Source organism: Amphiprion ocellaris, chromosome 15 (assembly GCF_022539595.1).
Source record: "Amphiprion ocellaris isolate individual 3 ecotype Okinawa chromosome 15, ASM2253959v1, whole genome shotgun sequence".
Lineage (NCBI taxonomy): Eukaryota > Metazoa > Chordata > Actinopteri > Pomacentridae > Amphiprion > Amphiprion ocellaris.
In genome coordinates, this window is record NC_072780.1 from 26,503,692 (window position 1) to 26,527,036 (window position 23,345).

Below are 23,345 nucleotides of genomic sequence, written 5' to 3' on the forward strand. Positions count from 1 at the left end.
ATACCAATGATGGATCCTTCGGATGGCTAAAGCTGGCCATCCCACCCGAGAGTATAACTTGCAGCGGTGTGTCGACTCTTTACAGTTACGTAATAAACCTCAGAGAAGCATGGTAAACGGTGTCGACCATCTGAAGGAACTAAGCAGAAGCATTCATGCACAAAAGATCTCCGTAATCCAACACAGACAAAAAAGTCCCAGTGACAAGCTGCTTTTTTGCACTAAAAGAAAAACACAAATGGTTTTCAAAATAAAAACCCAATTTTATCTTCGGCTTCTTTACAAGTTTTGGACCGTGAGCCAGAGCTTGTCTGGGTCTGCAAGACCTGAACACAGAAAAGTGGATGCAACGCTTTCATAATGACTGTGTGTTTTCATGTTCCTCCAGATTTGTGCCCGGAACAAACATCTCTATCCCAACACATTACTTTGTGGTGTTAACGAGCTGTAGGGACTCAAACCAGCCAGTGAGCGCTTGTGTCGGAGAGCTGCAGACCGTTTCCTTCCTGCTGCCCCATCGAGCTGACAATTCAGAGAGCTGCAAAGTAAGACATCACGTGTTCACCTTTTGAGGAGACTTTTCAGCATTGCTCTTTAATCCTCTTTGACTAACCATGGCATGCTGGGCCAGACAAATAAACTGAAGCACTTTCTATGTCTCAATGTGAAGCCTGGCAATAAAAGCAGATTACGAACAAAGGGTCCACTCTTGGTTACAAGTTTTATGACTTGTGGCCAAATTGTTCTGAAACAATGAAATGATCTGTATATCAGACAGTGACGGCATGTTTCCACAAACAAAATTTCTCCATCCAGCCATTCTTTGCCGCTTGTCTGGGATCAGATGTGGCATTCCAGACATCCCTTTCTAGAGCAATGTTTCCCAGCTCCTCCTGTAGGGTTTCCAGGCCAGATAGGATGTGCAGTCCCTACAGCAAGTTTTGGGTCTATTTTAGGTTCTCGTCCCAGTTGACCAGAAAAAATCCAAAGTAAGTTGCCAGAGGGCATCCTAATCAGATGCCCGAACCATCTCAGTGGGCTCTTTTTCAACTCCAAGCTTGACCAGGATGCCCAAGATCCGTATGATATTCGTAGGACTGAGCCCAGCTACCCTACGAAGAAAACTAATTTCAGCCGCTTGCATGTGCAATCTCATTTTTTCAGTCACTACTACTCGCCATAGGTGAGGGCTGAAACTGGTAAACCTTGAGCTTTCCCTTCCAGCTCAGACACGAGATTTCAGATACAAGTGGCTGAAAGTTTCATGTTAGGTGGCATTGTTCAGCCTTAGGAGCTCAGGCATCGGGACGGAGCAGGCAGCCAGCTGAGTCATGGAATAATCCAGCTGAGGTGGTATGGGCATGTGATGAGGATACCTCCTGGAACCTCACTTTGGAGGTTTTCTGGGCAGCTAGAGAGCCACCACAGGATAGATCCAGAAGTCAGTCAAGGGATTACATATCACATCTGGGGTCCATTTCACAAAGCAGGTTTAGTGAAAACTAAAAAGTAATTTTTTACATTTTTTTTTTTTTTTTTTTTTAATCACAGAGTACAGAAGCCGAATCTCAGTGGGTTGAAGATCTCATGTGGTTTCACCAGTCACGTGTCAGGGATGTTGAGTGGATCACGGGTCTGGACTTTTACCAGGGCAGCACTCGACCAATCCCAGAGCTGCTGAGGATGAAGACCCGCCCCACAGCTGCCATTCACAGAAGTCAATAAAATATTTCCCCAACCAACCTAAAATTATAGTAATTTTTTAATCAGTGTTTTTTTTTTTGTATTGAAGAAGTTGATTAATGTAAATGTAATTAAACTTTTGATAAAATGCTAAATATAATATATATTTTTAGATAGTATTCTCCTGCATATTGCACAAAGAATTATAACGTTGCCCACTCCAAGAAGTGTTGCTATTTAATGTATTTTTCATGGTTTTGATGAGCGCAAATCAAATTCAACAGAGATGATAAGTGATGTATTATTTTTTCACTGTGGTGAACTGGCTGTTGAAGGTTCCCTCATGTTGAAGCTGTAAAAGGAGAAACAATAGACCTTTTCTCATAACAAGTCAACCCAAATTGTGCCAGCAAAACACCCTTTAAAGTACAACAGAGCCACCAGATCACATCACTATAGTGGTCAAGGGTTGGTGTTTTCCTTTAATTTGTCAGACATCTGTAGCTGAATGGATTGTTGCAGTAAGCATCAGTAGCAAAATATAGATACTTCCAGATAACTGCCTTGTTCTGCCATGTTCCTTCCAGTTTTGCCTATACGGAGACCTCTTTCCAAAGTGCCAGCAGAAAAGTTGTTTCAGCATTTGTCAGCCATGTGAACCATTAAAGCACACTGCCAGTCACTGCATAGCTTCTGCTCAGTGCTTTCGTCACTCTGTTGTTGATGATACAAGTGATAGGAAAAAAACAGAACTGGCCTGGCAGTCTGTCAGGAGGAAGAGCACAAGGTTAATTAATGACATGAGTAAGTGGGACGGGGGCCTCCCTTAAGTGGAATACTACTGTCATTAATAAAACCTGCTCTGACAAGCCAAAATGTCCTCTGTGGTAAAGTTCAGATGCAAATCATATAAATGTTTTTGCATATTAGCAGAGTACCGCTATTATAGTTATTATTCTGTTAATGCACTACTTCTAAATGTTACCTAGTAGGATAATGTTTAGTGTGTCCTCAAGTCAAAGACTGTTTAACTAAATATTACACTTCAAATATGTTCAAGAATATAAGAGTGGACATGCTGTTTTGGATTTTGCAGCCTATTAGTTGTCGACTCACAATGAATGTGAACGTATGCCTGCAGGAGAAATAACAGAACTGAGGCCTTGACACCTGGAAATTTTCTGCAAACAGGTTTGTGTCAGTGTCTAGTCACAGGTGGTTTCATGCATGTGTACATGTAAACACAACACTGTGTCATTATGGAAATGATGAAAGATGAGAAAATCATGGATAAAACGGGCCTTTCCACATAATGCACATGACACCAATTTACTTCACGGAAGCTTTTATTCAGATGTGGGAATGGACTACCTCATATGGCTTTGACAAATGCCAATGTGATGTTTATCATTTTTTTTTCAAGATTTTCCTTTGGGACTTTCCATAGTTCAAGTTAATGCCGTATTAAATTGACACCAGTTGTAACCAGTCAAATCATGGAGCACTGTAGTATAGTTCACATGAGTTTCATGGAAATACGTGTCTATGTGAGCCTATATTCTTTCTACACAATATTTTTCACCTTTACCATAGAGGGCTTATCAATATGGATTTCTATCTGTTGAACAGCATACAGTAGGGTTTCCAATATTGTATATATTCGAGAATAACTTGCTGTAACAGCATTGAAAATGTATAATGCAGAGATGTCAAAAAGGAGAGTTTCACTACTTAAAAAATCCTGAATAGAAATCTATGAGAAATGTAGCGGGACATGTAGAAATGGTAGAAACTACACATTAGGATTAAAATTGCACTTGTTAATTTAGGGGCACCATCCTCAGCTTGCCTGAGGAAAATATCAATTTAAGCTAAATGTCAAAGAGACTTTGATTAAAACGAAGTTGATCAGTCTCATTCTGAAAGTCCTAAACTCTGATTTCATTGACCTCCAGTTCCCAAAACAAGGAAATACACGGTAGAACCGCTGATAATTATACACAAACATTAATTAATTAATACTACAAACAAACAATAAACAACAATGACGTGACAACAACAGACAGTGAACAAATGAATGAATAAAGGCAGATAAAATAATGAACTGTGATTGTCACTGGAAGCAGTGGGTAGAAAAGGTGATGAATTTTGAATTTTGAATTGGAAAACAAATTATAATTTGTAAATTCATCCATTTAGCAGAAGGAAAGTGATACTAATAAAAGGTGTAAACATAATAAACTTACAAATTGTAGACTTTAGGCTACATGAAGGTAAACTTAAAACACGGTTAAACATAAAAGCATATACTTTCACTAATAATAAGAAAAAGAAGACATAGGGAGTAAATATTCTTAGACTAAAAAGTCTCTCTGTGTCTTTAATGGCTGTGGTCTGTGACAGAGAGAGAGGAGGGGGTGTTTGTGTATCGTGTGTGCATCTTCCACAAACACTTCAGATTTAATGTGTTCTTCTTCCATCCTGGTCCTGATCAACCTGGTATCAGAGACTGAGCCCAGATCGTCATTCCAATGATGGTGCATTTCTTTAATGTTCTGATTTAAACTGTTATGTGTTAGGTTGGGAGATCAGAAGGTCAGAATGCCAATCCTGCAGAGGTGTGGTTTTCCTCACAGTTGACATTTTATGACCCTTATCAGATTCTAGTGGAGGTAGGAGGCATCCTGTTGTCTCCAAGAGTGTCATGAGTTGTCCTTTGGTAGTTATTATCCGATCAGCAGATGTTCTATTTGGAGGTGAATTTTGGGTTAGTTGTCTCCTGAAATGGTGTCTTACCAAATTTACAGCTTTGGGAAAGGGTCTCTGGATCTTTGTGTGTGGCTCTGGAATGTTCTGCTCCTTAGCACGCTACAGAAAGATAGTGTTTGTATCCCACATTACCCACACCGTTCTCTAAAATGCCAATCACTCCCTTTGTCACAGTCAAACTGTGAAACTTCCAGCCAGTAATGTTGTAACACATATGCATTGCCAAATGGTAAAAGGTCTGCACTTACATTTGATATGTCCTACAGGTAGACCGAATATAAAAGATGGAATAAACATCCAAGTCTGAAAAGTAAAGCCTATGCTGAAGTGCATTAAACCTGCATTCTGTCTAACAGCCAGCAGGGGGCAACTCATCTGCATAGAAAAAGAAGTCTGATTGCATAGAAGTCTATGAGAAAATGAACCGACTTTAAACTTCCTCGGCTACCTAAGTTAGCATTCCTGTTAAGCTTATGATCTCAATCTATGATTGAAAGACTTTTTTTTAATGCAGCGTGGTGTCCATATTGTTAACTATGGTCCCATTTACAGTAAAATCGACAATGAACCAGGCTATGCTTTAAGGCGGGGCTACATTGTGCTGGGTTCTGCAGTCAGATGCCGCCTATTCTTCACATCCAGTTTCGAAAGAATCATCAATTTTTAAACTAAAGGCCTCAAAACAGCGATTCACAAACCAACTGGTGACATTACGGTTGATACATCCACCTTTAATACAGTCTATATAGTTGTACATAGTGGTTTACAATGTGTATCAATAACAGAGTCATCCAACTTTGATTTGACTGATGATTCCATACATTTTTATTTTTTATGTTCCAGTAAATATTGCAACTGCAGTTATAGCTTTGTCCACATTCATTTAAATAGAAGCCTGGTTTGACCTAACTCAAGGCTTTTGCTGTCATAAATGACCGGTACAAACATTTTGTTGCTATTCAGGTACCTGTTTTTCATATTATTGAATCAGTGAGATAATTTTTGTAAAATAACTATTTTAAAGAGTTCATAAGATGTGCCAAAGTTTGCTGCATGACCTATATCTAGATTCTGTTTTTGATGCAGAAGCATAAAAATAAAAGCAAACATTCAGTCCAGAGTTGAAGGGTTGTTTAGAATTGCACAAAACAAGACACATTAGAAACATGTAAGTCATGCATATATGATTTGTGTTCATCTTTATCATGTTTAAATTCATATTTGGATAATGGGATGAACAAAAATAGAACCAAAACAGCAATAAAAAATATCTATAAAAGCTGAAAGGTTGTAGATGCAATAATCTGCTGCACTTAAAGGGCTTCCACAGCAACCCATTGCTTTTACAGTCTCATTTTATCAGCTGGAGGGACTGATCAGTAGGCACAGCAACAATGAGGAGCTGCTGGCTGCTCAATAAAAGACGAGCACAAAGGAAACACCTGCTCTGAGCTCAGGGGATGAAAGCAAACAGGGAAGCAGGCATGACTAGCTAAAAGGGAATTACAAGGGGATTTCAGGAACAAAGAACAGAATGAGGGTCCAGTTGACTGTCATCAACAGTCCAGTCCTTGTGATCCCCAGCAAAGAGTAACCTGGCTTTCCTCTGTCTTTCGTTGATGAAGGACTCCTTCCGTGCCCTGTGTGACTTCAGACCAGGTTCAAGAAGTCGGTTTCGAACTGTCCTTGCCGAACAAGTCATATTTTTTGACAGTGTATACTAATTTTTAAGGTCCCTGGAAGTCTGACGACGATTCCTGACACAGGGAGTGCCCGGTCATCTCGTGGGGTAGAAAGACGTTTCCTGCCGCGACCAGCTGGCAGTTTGATAGTACCATGTTCGGCTTGTTTTTCATGATGTAATGAACGGCTGTCTTGGAGATCTTCAGTTTTTTCGCTACCTGTCTCTTCACTCATGCCAATTTCCAGCAGTGCCAAGATGGCTGCCTTTTGTGGCTTCACATAATTCTTTTGTTTTAGGCATTATGTGAGAGCTGACAACTTCTAAGTTGTGCTACGGCTTGAATTGAATGTAAGCAGGAAACCAGTCTAGGCCTTTGCATGTGTAACACCCATAAATTGCACTACACAGTAACTGACAGTATTTCTAGGGTTAACTCAGTGCAGTTTTCTCGTTGCACAAGTAGAGTGCACAGTAGCGCTGCAGATGTTTTTCTTTTACTTTTTTACGGTAGAGAGCTTTTGCACTGTGGAGACTTTTACCTCTGAGAAAGCACAGCTAAACCGTTGAGTGACATCTTTCTTATTGTTTTCCATTGGCGTAAGCTCTGGTCCACTTTTACCGTACATAAGTTTAGCATGCTAGCTAATTTCGCCATGAGGTCATATTACATTATGTCTGTATGCAGCGTTATGCATCCTGTTATTCATGTTGATGCAATCAAAAAAAAACAATCGGAGATGGCCAGAAAGAATGTATCTATCTTGTGGTGTTTAATTTGGTGACTTAGTCTGAAAATATGGGGAATGCTGTGATGTGTTTACTGGAAGCTAATGCTGCGCAGTTCATTCATTTACACAGCTTTATGTGTTGTGTTTTCTGTTATCGCTGAACTCATGTTGTAGAAACAGAGAAATATTATACTATACAGTAAATGGAGAGATATAGATTTCAATTGTAAAACAACTGCTGTATGCAGGTTGGGTTTTTTTGATATTGTCAAAGTGGATGCTGAACGGCAAGCCAGATCCCAGTGAGCCTTGTAGAGTGAGGAGTGGATCAGCATGCGTGGAGGGTGTGAGATCTCAACTGTGATTTATTGTGCGGCAATGGAAAAGGATACACTCATCTCTTCTAAATTCAGTGAAGACATTTTGAACAAAATCATACTACCCAGGTAGATGTACTGAACTGAACACACACACTCACATTGTCCTTTTTTTTTTTTTTTTTTTTTTTGTATATTGTTTCCAAGTGCACTTGATAAAAAATTGTTTATAGTTACCGGCACTGTTTGTTGGGATTAATACTGTGTTAAATGGTCATTTATCGGATCCCTTGGTGGTTTGTGATCAGTTACATTTAAGGCTGATTGTTTTAATAATAAATGTCAAATGAAAGCTGTTTAATTAAAATATTGTCCTTGTCCATCCTTCTTCAGTGAACCTAGCGTTACCATTACCAGAGATAAAGCCCATATATACACTAAACTATCTTTTTGAGATTAAGTTTCCTATTGTAGTAAATAGTTCATATTCACCTTTTTGCTACATTGGCTTTATTCATGTTTCACATGTGCAGTGCTGCATATGACATGCAATGGCCTCTTATATACTCTGGGAATACAATTAAGCTTAAGCACGTCAAATAAGAAGGTATTATGTAATCAGCTGCATTTTTTGTCGTGTTCCTTGTATTTATTCTACAGGTAATATACTTTTAGTGGTACCAGGCATTAAAATGAACAAGAAATTGAAGAAAACAACAGTGGTCTAATAATTTTTTTCCATGACTGTATATGAAGGATATGGACATAATATGAATGATATAGACATAATAGATATAAGGATATATACAAATGACAGACATAATATGAATTATATAGACAAAAAAAATCAGGATATATATAAATGATACTGGATATAAATATATTGAATATATTCTGCTTGTATGCTCTTTCCGTGACCTTTGTGTCCTTTCCTTCCACTCCTTCAAAGTTAACCATTACCTCTCGTACAGATGATTGTATGGTTCATTGTGTCCGGATATCCTCGTCACTGACACTACTGTTTTGTTCTTTTTTACTCAAAGGTTTATAAACAGAACTTTTCTCCGAATTCGTGACGTCTTCAGGCTATTTTGGTCTCACTTTGTTTAATGACTCGAAGTCTGCAGTGGCAGTGGTTCACATGAATGCTTTTGTTGTATTTCGTACCATTACAACAGTCACTTTAGGTGATTTCTCATTACTGTTTGCAATGCTGCTCTGTCAGAGTGACAATGCAAGTAACACCAAAAGCAGTGGCTCTGCTGGACGAAAAACTGTGGATCTCATGAGTAGTATGTGTCAGTGTCCCTCCTTCTTAAACACAGAGAGCTCTAATAAAACTCAGACACACGATGAACTCATCCATCCAGTACCAGGGTAGGATGATACATTTACTGTCATGTTTCCATGAGTCGTCAGCAGAAGCACAGCAGACTGGTGGCCAAGGGTAGCTACAGAAACCTCAGAATAAAGTAAGACCACCAAATACAACCAATAGTGAAACCGGTTAGAGGGATATGCATCATAGTACTTACTTCCAGCAAGTACTGTAAGTTCTGGCAGAACATTCATTGAACCTTTGTTTTATACTCTGACTACGTAGAGGGAGTGACTAAGATTCTGCCAAAACATGAATAATTGGAAATTAAGTAAGATGGAACATTACAGGTTATTCTGGTTGTAGTGGTGGTTCTGTTTACATTGATTTACTAGCAATTAAAAGATTTTACACTTTTGTTACTGATAAGTGTGAAGACAGCATTAAAATGCATCTGTTTTTATTAATATGTAAATAAAGAGTGTGTTCGTACAAGACTTAGCTCTGGATTTAGTTGAATTTCCTGTGGAGACTCTTAGAGACTGTAGGGATGTATTTTGAAGAACAGCGTGAAAAAAATGACCCAGAACCTGCAGATAAGAGTATTAGGCAAGTTACAGAACTGAAATTGTAATTATCTTATGAGTTTAATTGACAATTAAAAATGCAGAACCTTAGGAGCTGTTCTAGATTTTAATCGAGGATTATATTTTAAAAAAAGAAGCTTGTTATACTATATAAAAGTTGTCATGTGCTTCACCATGGCAGTACAGACTGCATCAGCAAATTATGAGAGTGAGGGTCCAAAAAAATGACTTTGGCCAACAGATATTCGCTGGAAAGTTTTTTTTTTTTTCAAAAACTAATGAGACATTGTACTTGTTTCATACTTTTTCCCCCCAACCTTTAGTATGTACTACAGCTTCCCAAAGTACATACTGCTTCATGCAACTTGTGCACGATTAGGAAATACTACTTTGTCATTATAATGCACCCTATTCATCTGTGTAATCATTTACTGTGATTCCTTGTAATTTTTCCCATTGATCTTCTTATTTCACAATGACTTTTTGCATTTCTGTCCCAATCATAAATATTCCTTTTAGGCAAACTTTTCCTTGTTCTTTATTTCCAGTTATTATTCATTTAAATTGAGAATTTTATTCAATTAAGAAAAAGAAAATCTATAAATACACTTACAAGTAAATAAATTTGCTGCATTCTGACATAAAAGTTCTTTTTGTGTATTTTTAGCTTACACAGATAAGGAGTTAAAACCAAAAAGTAATCATAGAATATATAATAGGAGTAAATAAAACAATGTGACTTCTCTTTTTAGTTCTTGAAGGGTATTTCGCTTTTCATCCAAGAAGCTTACTTCAAAAAAATATTATTTAACTCATTTATGTTTTACACTGTTCCCTCTGGGCCACCATATAACATCTTAGATATTGCTGATCATCAGATAACAAAATTGAAGTTCTGGTTTGGATATTTGCAAAGCCTCAGCCTGCTTCATAACCTCTCAGTCGGTAACATGTTTGCTTAACCTTCATAGTTTTTTTGCAGGGAAGAAGTTTCTCTCCGCTTCATAAAACTTCTCATTTCCGCTTAGTAACCTTTACAGTTTAGGCTTGGCTAATTATGTCGTGTTACGCAAGCTGCTTTCATGACATCTTTAAGAACCAATTACAAACAGTCTATGGTTACAAACCGATACCAACCACCCACTACGAGTGATTAAACTTGGAGCCTCGGAAACTGGATGTATTCAATTTATCAAGATGTAATGGTCCTTGTGTTTATTTGGAGATGATGTCAGCGACAGTTTATTGATTCTCAGGCACTGTCTGATGTTTAATGCTACATTTATTTTTTTCCATTGCCCATTAAGCCTTTTGATGACTACAGCAAAGACCATCCGGGATGTTTACTTCCAATTTACAGTTATCATTACCGTAAGTGCCTTAAATGGAAATTTGCGTATACACAAGTACAACAGCAGTAATGGTTGTGACTCAATCATGAAAAAAAGAAATCTAACCTTTTACATTTTAAAATCAGTGCTATTCTCAGCCTATACTCTCACACATTTGATGAGTTGGTCTTCACATCAGAAATTTTAAGACAATACCTGTCAAATTGCTTCTTTGTGTGTAACAAATTCCTCAATACTGACTAAATACCAAACTTCCCCTCCCCCCAGTATAGAGTAGAAAATACACTGAAAAAATTAACTGGTTTTATTTGTAACCTTTCAAACAATTTAATGTTTTTTTCTGTTTTTTAAAAACAGATTTTGGGTAGTATGTTAAATTTATAACAGTAAATTGTTTAAAAAAAAAAACAAAAAACAGAAACTATGCCAAAATAATTTAAATAATATCAAAATCACCCCCCCCCCTTTTTTTTTTTTACAAATGTTCATTTCACCCTAAAAATACACTATTTTTCTGTATTTAAATCAGCAAAAATATCATTATTATACAGGTATTTGCTTTTATAGTTAAATTACAGATTATATCTACTACAATCAAAACAAAAATGTATTAATTTATATCTTAACTGTTAAAACACAAACAAAAAAATAAGCCAAAACTGTCAGTAATGTTAACTTTTACAAATAAGTATTTTTACAAATGGTGATTTGTCCTTTTACAACAGGCTGTAGAATTGCACTGTTTTGGCTGTACTTAAATCAGCAAAAATATAATTATTTGGCAGATATTTGCCCTTTTTGTTTAATTACAGGTAATATCTAATATAACCATAGATTTTAAAAAAAATTAAGTAATGTCAACAAAAATCTATTATGTCATGTTGGTACATCCCATTCGTTAAGGGAAACCAGGTTCCATTATCCATTATCTTCTTAGTCTTCTATTAAAGCCTAAGCCACGAAAACGATTTTGTCTCCAACATTCTTCACAGGCTGCAGTCTAATTTATGTAAAAGTTATTTTATTTGTTCGGTACGAGGTTAAAGGGGTTACATTTTAGTTTCAAACTGTTTTAAAATAACTATTTCAATGATCAATGCCTTACTTTAGTGACATCAGATGAGGTTAGTAATAAAAAATAAATTTTGAGGAAGAGAATTTTGGAATAGAAAATGGTAAATAGCATCACAACAGGAGTAAATACACTGCAGAGTTTTTGGTGTGAATCATTTTGGTTTCCAGGTACTGTCAGATTTTACTACAAGTGTATGAAAAGTTGCTCATTTATTGAGTAACAGACATTTCGGCTAATTCCTGGCTCTGCTTTTATGACACATTCTATTAACTGTCAGCTTTTATGCACACATAGCTCTAAATGTTCTTATCATTCTGCCTGTGGAATCAAACTGTTACTATGGCAACAGCTGTAATCCTTCAGCAGGAGGACGCAAGAGAGTGAAAGTGTGACGGAGCATATGGGAGGGAAATCCCTTCATCTATGCTTCTTCTCTGCTCTCAAGAAAAGGCTTTATCATAAGTATGTGTAGTGAAATAAAAACAAAATCGTTTGTGTTTATCTTACGAAAGAAAAATTATGCAAACTCCATGGCTACCGACAACCAGCCGAATAAACAGTTGTCGTCTCTGAAGCATTTTTCTCCAAGGAAACTCACTACTCAGGGCTTCCAAAGCATTTTGCTTGAATAATTTAGTAAGTGTTTGTTTGGATCACTGCCCTGTCTGTCTCCACAGTAACTACTCCTCTTTCTGCACCTACGTGCAGATACTGAGACAACTTTCTCTCAAGGCACAGCTCCACAAAAGTGATGCTGCTAGACACGACACAATATATGAGACCACCCAAAAAGCACCTTTCTGTTGCAAGTTATATTATCAGTTTAATCAGAGCTACTTTCAAGCTGCTCTGTGAGCTACATGCTAACATAGGCGGCTAACACACTCACAACAATAACTGCAAAAATGATGCAGGTTAAAAATCTGTGTATGGTTCGCTCAGTCGTTTTTCCGTTTCAAAATAAAATGAGAAAAAACAAATAATCGCTTTGTGTTTTTGTTTTTTCGTTTAAAAATTAAATTCGAAAAACAAAAAGTAGAGAAAGAAAATAACGCTGCGTTTTTAGAAATTTTAAGGTTTAAAGAAAAGAAAAGGCCTTTTCCCATTTGGAAGCTGCTGGCAGAACCGGAAATCAAAGTCAGAACTTGTGGCGACTTGACGTCACTTCTCTGTCCCAAACTCCGAACCACGTCCTTTGAAAACAGCAAAGATATGTTTGTCTTATTTAGAGGAAGTAGATGCATCACACTGAGATCTTATGATCTCAGTGTGAACAAAATTACTTTAATATTCCAAGTAAGTATTTTTAAGTATTAAAATGTGAAGAACTCTGGCGATTCCGACCTGTTCCAGTTTAACTGGTGATCAGGTTAACTGGTGATAGTTTCCGTCTCCAGATGTTTTGTTGCAGATTCGTCCAGACCAGACCTGGCTGTGTGTCAAATATGGATATTAGATAAAGTAGACTTCGCCGAAAAACGTCGGCATCACTACTTAATAAAGTCTGTATCCATGTAAATAACATCTGCAGACAGTAAAAAGAAATGTGCTGGTCGCAATAAAAAAAAACAACACGCATCTTTTTGAATGCTGAGAGGAAACGATTGAATCCAGAAATAAAATCAGAGACCACAGTCTGACTCATCATGCCATCGATCAGTCCGATAAACATCCCGCTTCATCCACACAGATCTTTGTCATTCTGTCAGGTGTTGAACACCTGGTGATTGTTCAGGAAACACACCCAGGTTAACTGGGGATAGTCACAACTTAACACAGGCTGCCTGGTTAATAACGAGACACAAAACTAATTATTGTCTCACCAAGAAAACCCACAACATAGAAGCACGTCCATTGTTGTGTGTTAGTCTGAGTTCAGTGGAACAGATCCAGAGCAGAACTTCAGGTTTAACTCGGGTTTGTTCTCAGAAACACTCAGATCCTCAGCAGTCTCCCATCAGAACAACACGCAGCAGAACATCAGCTGGATCTGATAAAATACATCACAACAAACTTAGACCATGTTGTTAAAACTAGTCACTCTGAAAACAACAAAAAAGCACGTTCAGTCCTAACCGTCATTTCAGAGCACGTTAACCGCTGACAATATTGAATAAAAATGGAAGTAAAGGGATCCTATCTGGTCAAAACAAAGAATATATTTGTGAGTTGTGTCTTTCCAAAAACTCTGGCTGGAAAAGAAATGGCAGACAGATACTTTTAAAGACGTCGCAGAGGAAGACTAGAATACTTCCAGTACTGCACAGTCTGAGTGATTATACTACGCAGGTTGTGTTACATTTTTTAAAATCCTTTTTACATCTTTGTGAAGATGGTTATCGGACTGATCGGTGGCATGATGAGTCAGACTGTGGTCTCTATTTTTATCTCTGGATTACATCGTTTCCTCTCACCGTTCATAAAAATACGTGTTTATTATTTCGGCCCGCACATTTCTTTTTACTGTCCGTAGATGATATTTACATGGATATAGACTCTATTAAATAGTGATGTCGACGCTTTTCGGTGAGGTGTTCTTTGTCTAGTATCTTTATTTCACACACAGCCAGGTCTTGTCGGGACGAATCTGAGGACGAAACATCTGGAGACGGAAACTATCACCAGTTAACCTGATCACCAATTAAACTGGAACACCAGCACCAATAGATGACCAGTGTCCCGTCAGAAACTGTCGTCCACATGTCGGATCTGACTGTAAAACACACAAATGTGCAACGTAACATTCTACAGTTAATAAAGTATGGCACTGAAAATAACATGTGGTTAACAGAACAAATTCCAGCTCTCTCCAAATCAGCATCGGACACATGATTGATCTTCTTAAACTGTTCTCCAGCAGAACCTCCTGACACTCATTATAGAGTAATGCCTGGGTTTTCCACTCTTAAAGAGAATGAAATAGGAAAAGGGTTCGATGACAGCCATTCTAGATGCGTTCACGGTCCAGACCAGCTCTAAAGTGTTCTTCCTCGGTGACTTCCGGTGTTGCTACAAAATAAAACAACAGCCATATTTTGTATTTCGGGTTTAAAAAGCTAGAGCAAATAACCAACACTGTGGTTTTTTTCATTAGTTAAATAATACATTTCTACATTTAGGTTTTAAAAACGGAAAAACAAAAAAAAATTGTGGTCTATTGTTTTTTTTAGATTTTATTTTGAAACACGAAAAACGAATGAGCGAACCACACACGGATTGTTTAACATTGAACATGTTGTCCTTGTTAGACTAGCCAGCTAGCATGCTAGCATTTAGCATAAAACACAATGTACATCTGAGGCTGGTGGGAATAGTAGCTCTGCAGGTATTTTCTCATTAAACAGTTTCAAGGCAATTTTTTGCTCCTGTCACATTTTTATTTACTGTGGGCTAATTTTTTGTAACACAAAATCCTGCACTTCGATGGCAACAGCCCAACCATGAACAGAAGTCAACAGAAGCCAAAAAATATTTTTGGTGCAGTACATAGATGCATAATGCCATAAATATTTACAAAAAAAACAGTTTAACTTCTTTGGCGATTTATTTGACTACAAAATGAACATTGCAACATTTTGCCCACTGGTGTTACCAGTACTGAAAAAGAGAAAGGATGGCTTCACATGCAATAGATATTTTATTAAGTACATATTAGACATATTATTATGTTATTTTCTGGAGATTATTTTTGTTTTTACATAATTTTCAAAATGATTAGTGTTTAATTTTTGACCTAATTTTTTAATGAGACATACAGAATAAAGTGAATTTTGATGAAATACGATTTTAAGCTTAGATTTTCCCAATGGAATGACACGTCACACATATTTAGCTCAGTGGCTGTGAGAAAGTGGAAAATGTCTTGATATTCTCAGATAAATTGTCTAATTTCAGCTATTTTCTTAAAGCAAACAGCCTTTTAAAGCTTCTGGTGGGGTTTTGGATTTGGAGGGTTCAACTACAGTGTTTAATTTTTTGTCTGACTGTGGCATTAAAAAGTAACATTTAACAGTTAATTCAGAGAGGAGCATAAAATGACAGATTTCAAAATATTTCGATCAAAACTAGATGTCAACTTGATCAAAACAGGCAAATTCAAGACAACACAGAGGCCACTGTGATTCATTGTCTCATAACAAATTACATTTCTGTCCAGTTTTGTGCAAATTTATGCAGATTTTAAAATATTTAACAGGATACATGAAAACTTTGATCTGCTGGTGTTGCAACAGGAAAAGTCAAATAATCCCCAACTTCAATAATCATCAACCAAAAATTTCATACAAAATTTCACAGCAGTTCATTTCATAGTTATCACAACATTTCGGATTAGGACAGTTAGGATTCACCCTGTGGAGACCATTAATGTCTCAAACCGATGGTATGAAACCAAACGTGGGACATACAAAAACATTAAAAACAGATTTCTGAGTGGTGAAGTATTTTTTATGTTTTATTGTCAACAAATCAATCCCAATTTCAGGTCTACTCAGAGTTTTTTTTTTTCCGTGATTTCAATCATGCACCATAGAACTGGAGTTCCCTTTATGGTTCTTAAAGATCAACAGTTATTATTGCTGCTTTAAAACCTTGTGTTTTTCTAGATAAACTTTGCAGACTGCAGCTTTAGCTTTTCACTCTGAACCAAGGTTCATGTCTGTCAGATTATATTCAGCTAGGTTTGGTTTCATATAGCACTTCTGCAAGTTCACAAATACGTTATAATCCCACCTGCAGCCCCTGTAGATGATGACAGTTTGCAGATAAACGAAAATTTTATCCGTCTCATGTCACATCTTGCACCTTTGTACACCGCTGCGTCAATTTCTTCATCCTCAACTGCCATTGCTTTCCCTTTCTTTCTCTTATTGTAACTGAAAATTCCAAGAAACGCTGTTGGATCATATTGCTTTTTAAACCTTGCCTCCTCTCTCTGCAGCTGATTTTTCTTTTTTCAGAACTCATGATTGCCTATCCTAATTTTTTGTAACTAATCTGAAAATCAGAGCTCCCAAAAAAAAAAAGTGTTCACACTAGACTCGAACCAAAACCATTGTTCAGTTCAATCCAGACTGAGACTGCGTCTTTTTGACAGGCAAACCTGTAATTTTGGTTCACATTGAACCAAAGAGCCATAAAATCTAGAACAAATAGGTGCAGAAAGACCATAAAAAGGGAAGAAAAGGAGTGTTTTGTTGTGTGGTAAGAAAGATGTGCTGACTCGGGATTGAATCCATAATACTGACTGCCAAGAGAATTCACCCAGTATCAATTTAATTCTTTTGTTTAATCATATGAACATGAATATTTACATATTTTTGGTGTCTTTTGTCACTATTTTGTGCACTTGGACCGTTGCTCATAATCACATTTTGTGTTTTAACTGTGCAACACAATTTTGGACTAATTTATGCCTTGAAAGACCTAAAAACCTAAACAGTTTTCTTCCATAAGAACAAAAAACAAATCCCCTTAAAAATAACCTGGAAATGTTCACATGTTCACAAGCATTTTCCAATGATGTTTTTGAAGGTCATTGGAATAAATCTTGGTTAAACAATTTGTCACTCACCCAGCATCTGACAGTGAGTCAGTGTTGGTTTTCTGTGTTCTGACAATAATCTGCCATAACCTCCTTTCACCGAACCATGAAGAAAATGGTTGGAACCATGCTTCAGTTTGATCCAGACCACTTGTTTTTGTCATGCAAACACTGGTCTTTTTGATCTAGAGGTTTCACACCTGTGATTTTGGAGTTCAAAAGTCTGTATTTTAATGTAAGAGCAGTGTTTTTCTTTTCTACTTTTTGTTTCTCTATTTGGCCCTAAACGAAGCTTAAGAAATTGTTTTGGCTCTTCTGTCTGATTTTTGAAAGATGAATTTAGGTTTGTGCCACCAAAATCAACAGCCCAATTCGTACGGAAAAAATTTCCCGCAAAGTAAGTAAAAGAGCTCTTAAGGTTTTCGTCAGTGTTTGAATATAATTTCTACAAAAAGGATCAACTGAATCTCTTTTTTTAACTGCACATGACCAGATAGATCACTGAGCAGAAATTAAGATGAGCATCTTCTAATAACTACAGGAGTCATAAATTCAGGATCACTCACTCTGGCTCAATTTGACTGGACGACAGACAGTAAATGACTGCTTCTCTTTTCTCCTGAGCCACAAAAAAATATTATAGTATATTTTATTCTAAAGAAAATTTGTCAGCGTGTTCCGACCACTTTGTTGAAAAATGAGTACAAATTCAATGTAGAAACTACAACCAACTATGACTGAAGCTCTGACTAACATGTGGCGACAAAGCGGGCATCAGGTTTCTTGCCTGGACTCTCTGCACACATAAATTCACCCTACTTTATATAGATATATATAGATATATAGATATATAGACACACATATATATACACACATATATACCAAATATTCCTTTGATATATATAATATTTGGTATAAATCTCAAAGGAAACTCAAAGGAATATATGACCTATCAAAAAAATGAAGTAATTTTAAAGCACTGATATGTATTGTCCACAAGGTGTCCTCAGGCAGTTTTAGGAATGAAAGTAAAGCTTTAGCTTCCTTCTGTTGTTTTAAAATTGCTAAATTTTCTTCTTTTAAATTTTTGAAAAAATTCTTACATTTTATACTGTATATTTGAATGTGTTTTTATTTGTGTTTCCTCTGTACGGTGACCTTGAGTGTTCTGAAAGGTGCCTATAAATAAAATTTATTATTATTATTATTATTATTATTATTATTATTATTATTATTATTATTATTATTATTATTATTATTTAGCTGATGATTTAATTGTTAATGGAGGAGAACAGGGTTAATAAATATCAAGTATGTGTAGTATGTGTGTTTTCTGGGGGAAAACAAGCAAAGATGCACTAAAGGCAACAAATCTCAACAATTTGATGCTTTTCTAATACAATTAATAATCTTGATGCCAGACGGATCTGTTTTCCCACGGATGAAATATGGTATGAAAAATCCACCTCACCCCTTTTTTCTGTAATCGGAAGTTTACAGATCAGTGGTCGGCATGACAAATCCCCCCCATCACCCTTGGAGTGCCTGTCACAAGCCTGACATAATTAAGCCCTGACTAATCAAGAGGCTTCTGTTTGGACAATTTCCAAAATGTTGCTGCCCTGACAATATAAATAGTGGTGAGGAGGCAGGCAGTCAGAGCACCATCCCTCCTGACAGAGAGCTGCAGCGTGCCACAGGACATCACATTCACAATGGTAGGTGGAAACGAGCGCAGCCGGTGAAGCGGACGTGTCCAGGCAGCATCTCAGTGCGTAAATTTCTGAGCCTGACGCGACTGCGGCTGTCAGTTCACCCTGGTTGCAAATTTGGCGTTTCTTATAAAATGATTATTTGCAGAGAAATTAAGAAGCGTTCAATTATATGAAGGGGCATTTTAACAACAATTGCAAAACATCGGAGAAGGAACTTTTAAAAACGTGTTTTCATACATTTTACGCGCGTCTGTCTTGTACATTTCTCTTTATGTAACTTCTGTCCTTTCAGGTGTTTACATCCTGTTTACTTCCAGCTGTTTTGGTGCTGCTGCTGTCACTGGTTCACAGCGATGCCTCACCAGCCAAGACCTTCGAGCTCCAGGACCCAGTCACCGGGAAGCCGGTCAAGTGTGACCGCTGCCCTCCGGGGACGTACCTGCGCGATCGCTGCTCGTCGACGCACAAGAGCCAGTGCGCACCGTGTCCTCCCGGTTCCTTCACCGAGCTCTGGAATCACATCGGCAAATGCCTGAGATGTGGAGTCTGTGGGTACAATATGATCGAGAAGACGGCGTGCACGGCCGCCAGCGACTGCCAGTGCGAGTGCAAACCTGGCTACTACTTCAAAGAGGACTACGACATGTGCGTCCGCCACAGCGAGTGTCCGGCCGGACAGGGAGTGGAGAGCCAAGGTAGAACCACAGCGTCAGAGCTGGTCATGAATAAGTGACACGTTAAATCTCCCGCTGAGAGAAAAGGTCATGTTGGCAGTGACAGTAGTCAGAATGCGCTGTTTCTGAACGCGGGTAACCAATGTAGTCCATTTCAGCAATGTTTTTGGCTCAGATGACAACTTGAGAACATAGAACTGTTCAAACAAGCTGTCAAGAGCTGCTTTCATTATTCCCAGTGTAATTAAACTGAGCGATTATCAGCTTGTAGGTTCTACAAACACGTTTGCCTCCACTGACTGAAAGGGGAGAACTCTCAATCTTTACATGTGCAGAGGACTGTTATTTATGAAAACTCTTCTTCTTTTCCTTCTGGCTTTTCCCTTCAGGGATCACCACAGTGAATCTTCTGCTTTCATCTCACTGTCCTCTGTAGCCTCTTCTCTCACATCAACTGTTCATGTCCTCTTTTATAAACTTCCTCTTTGGTCTTCCTCTAGGCCTCCTGTCTGGCAGTTCAAAACTCTGCATCCTTCTACCGATATATTCACTATCCCTCCTCTGTTCATGTCCAGTTTTGGAAAACTATATATAGCACAAAACAGACAAATCAGTGCAGAAAAATAAATCCAAATACAGAAACTCAAGTATTTAATGCTCCAAATTTCTCGACGCAGGCCCTACAAACTCTCCACTTAACATGTTGCCTCTAAATGCTCAAAAACCTACATTCATGACTGTTACCATGGAGACAGCCTGGTTATGCCACTGTATTTGACAACTACCTTCAGCCAGATATTGAGTTTCAGCAGATGTTGACAAGGCATCATTTCCCTTTTGTGTTTCCATCACTTTCAAGAAACAAAGTGAAATAGATGTATGCTGACTTTTTTTTTTTTTAATATGTAGTGATACAAGACTTGAATCAGGGGACTGAAAACACACATCAGTGGAGTAGGTGTGTTTTAGATTGTTTGCTGCCCCACGGAGGCAGAGAGGAGCAACTACATTTCCAGTTTTAGTGGATCAAAACTCTGTGGGATGATGCTCCTCAACAGGCAAACTTCTGCACCTGCAAGATTACTATCCAAACAGATCACTTTGGTTCAGAAGAGTCTGATGCATTGCACATAACCTGCTGTTCTGTTAGCATCTCTGGTCACTTTGATTAGCATGTAACCGGAGTACAAAATGGTTGTTGTTGTTGTGATTAATCAGGACAATGTGTGATTCTCCTGCAGGTACAGCTAATAAGGACACAGTGTGCCACATCTGCTCCAACAACACCTACTCCGACGTTTCCTCGGCTCACAACAACTGCACCGATCACCAGACGTGCAGCGATGCAGAGCTGCTGAAGGGCTCCACGTGGCACAATAGCGTCTGTGCAAACTGCAGAGCGCTCAAGGGTAAGGTCGGCCGTTCAAAAAGTTCCAAAGGCAGAAAAAGACACCTTTACTTCTCACATTTACATTACAGCAAAGTGGAATTACAGTGCAGGCCAGTCGTGGTACGTCACACTAGGAGCAGGTGCATTAAAGTGCCTTGTTCAAAGGCCAAATAGAGGCAGCTTGGCAGGACTGGGACTTACACCAGCAACCTTCTGATCACTGACTGGGAGTCTTTGCTGTTAAAGCATTATTGCTCCCATCTGTGGCAGGTTTATTTTTTGTATCAAACATGCCACACTGTAAAAAAATAAACAAAAAAACGGGTATTTGACAGTAGTTAACTGTGACAATATACTGTTATGTTCCCAGCTTTGATAAATTCTAGATAATATCTAGTAAAATCATATAAAAACAAGTATTTATTAAAATTTAAGTGCAAGAAAACAGAACAACCAGTTTCTACATTTCTGACTTGACTTTTGCCTTTTAAAGACAGACCCAAAAACTGTTCAAAGATGACATCCATTTGGAGCAGGTCCATGTCACACAGACCTGCTCCTCCTGTAAATGGAAAGCATCCAAAACTATTATTGGGCAGCAACTGACTGTTTTATTTTAAGCTCCGACAACTGGTTCTGCTTGATGCCAACAAATCATCAGAATGACGTGTTGCTGTCTTGATTATCTTCTTCATGTCCTGCAGACGGAGGTGAGTACCTCAAAGAAATCCTCCCGGCTTTCTTCGTCCACCTTAAAATGAACATCAAACGTCTGCGTCGGATCGTGCACAGGCTCCCACTGGAGGACGGCAAAAAGCAGGCGGGAACATCAGAATTTAGCCTCTCACAGCTTCACGATCGCATCAACACTTGGGCCGCCTCCGCCACACCAAAGCAGATTCGGGAGCTTCCGGGGATACTGGATAAAACAGGAGCGAGCAGCGCTGGTGAGAGACTACAGAACAAGCTGCAACGCATTGACACGAATCTCAAAGAGCAGTGCGCTCTGGGAAACGAGGTGCTTGCAGTTTTATAGTTGTCCTATCCTAGGCTAGCAAATATCTTACTATATGCACAAGAGATATTCATTCCTCTAATAGTCACATCTGAAGAATTCAAAATATATATACTGCACTATTCAGCATGCACTGTCCATTGCATAGTTAAAAAAGAATACCAGTAATTGAGAGGCAAAGTGAATTATCTTTCATCTTCATCTGTTTAACATTTTCTCTTTTGTCTGACAATTCCTGTTTTTTTTTTTTTTTTAAAAAGGCCAAACAATTAAAAAAGGATTTTGTCACCAAGCTTGAAATTACTTGCTGTCCTGTGTAACCAAATTCAGAAAGAAAGGAATAAATGTCATCATAGATAGTGCAAGACAATGTGGTTTAGAGGACACTTCAATTCAGGTCAGGTGATTGACAAGGAATTGTTGTATACCACTAAAAAAAGTACATTTCTCACAGACCTACGAAGAAAATGGTATCTGGTATATAACTGTACTCTTTCATGTATAACTTTGCTGCAAAAACACAAAGCTGCACTTGGTTTCATATAGCAACGAGCACTCAACTCAAAAATTCTTGTGTTCTCCTTCTGGGAGTGAAAACCCAGAGAGAACCTGCAGAATTCTCACTTAAAATGGAATATGATTTATAAAAGACCGGTATTTTCCTTTTAAAAACAAAAAGTGTTGACCTACAGTAGATCTACCTCCTGTTACACCTGCAGTTCAACCGTCATGGTTTTGCCAATTCTACAGATTTTCTAAGTTTCATTTTTGTGTCAGATTCTAATTTATTCCTATTTATAAACTTAAGGGTATCTTTTGCCCTGAGAGAGACGGTGGTGGGGCTGTTTGGTTTGCATTATTTTTATACAGAAAGAAACTATAGAGTTTTATGCATGTGATGTTTGATATCTGGCTGCTTTGAATGATGCTCAAATAAAATATATAACAAATGTAATCAATGGCAGTCTGTTTTTAATTCCACTCAGAAATTACATTTATTAAAAAAAAAAAAAAAAAAGAACAGTTGAAAATAAGTCATACTAGGATGAAAATATACAGTTGTGAACAAAAGTTTACATACACTTACAAAGACCATATGTATCGTGGCAGTCATGAGTTTCCAATGACTTCTGTAACTCTGAATTTTCGATGATGGAATTATTGGCTATTTGTCAAAAAAAAAGGATTTTGTTTCCTTCATAGATATAATATAGCTTCTAGTGCACTACTGTGTTGCAGCAAGTTCGTGTAGCTCCATTGCCTTGAATTTCCACAAGGGAATAAATAAAGTATCTATCCATCTATCTATCCATCCATCTATCCATCTATCGGTTATCTGGAAATATGAAAACATTTGCTGGGTCAAAAATATACATACAGCAATTCTGATATTTAGTTAAATGTTCTTTGGCTGTTTTCACCTCAGTTAAGTACTTTTGGTAGCCATCTACAAGCTTCTGGTTGTGTCTTTGACCTCTTGACAGAATTGATAGAGT

The 23,345-nt window shown here is 37.7% G+C and overlaps 2 protein-coding genes across 2 annotated transcripts in view; both read left to right on the top strand.

Moving 5' to 3' along the window:
- LOC111571913 (venom phosphodiesterase 1) overlaps nt 1–2,365 on the top strand; it is a 57,099-nt gene extending 54,734 nt beyond the window's left edge. The window contains exons 24-25 of the mRNA XM_023275329.3: nt 389–545; nt 1,552–2,365. Of these exons, the coding sequence (XP_023131097.2) occupies nt 389–545; nt 1,552–1,725 (331 nt within the window). The 3' untranslated portion in view covers nt 1,726–2,365. The remainder of the gene's footprint in view (nt 1–388; nt 546–1,551) is intronic.
- Nucleotides 2,366–18,645: 16,280 nt separating this feature from the next.
- LOC111571914 (tumor necrosis factor receptor superfamily member 6B-like) lies at nt 18,646–22,100 on the top strand. Its single transcript, XM_023275330.3, has 4 exons — nt 18,646–18,773; nt 19,063–19,465; nt 20,686–20,853; nt 21,539–22,100. Exons 1-4 carry the CDS (start codon nt 18,771–18,773, stop codon nt 21,868–21,870), a joined length of 906 nt encoding a protein of 301 aa, XP_023131098.2. The 5' UTR covers nt 18,646–18,770; the 3' UTR covers nt 21,871–22,100.
- Nucleotides 22,101–23,345: the final 1,245 nt, after the last annotated feature.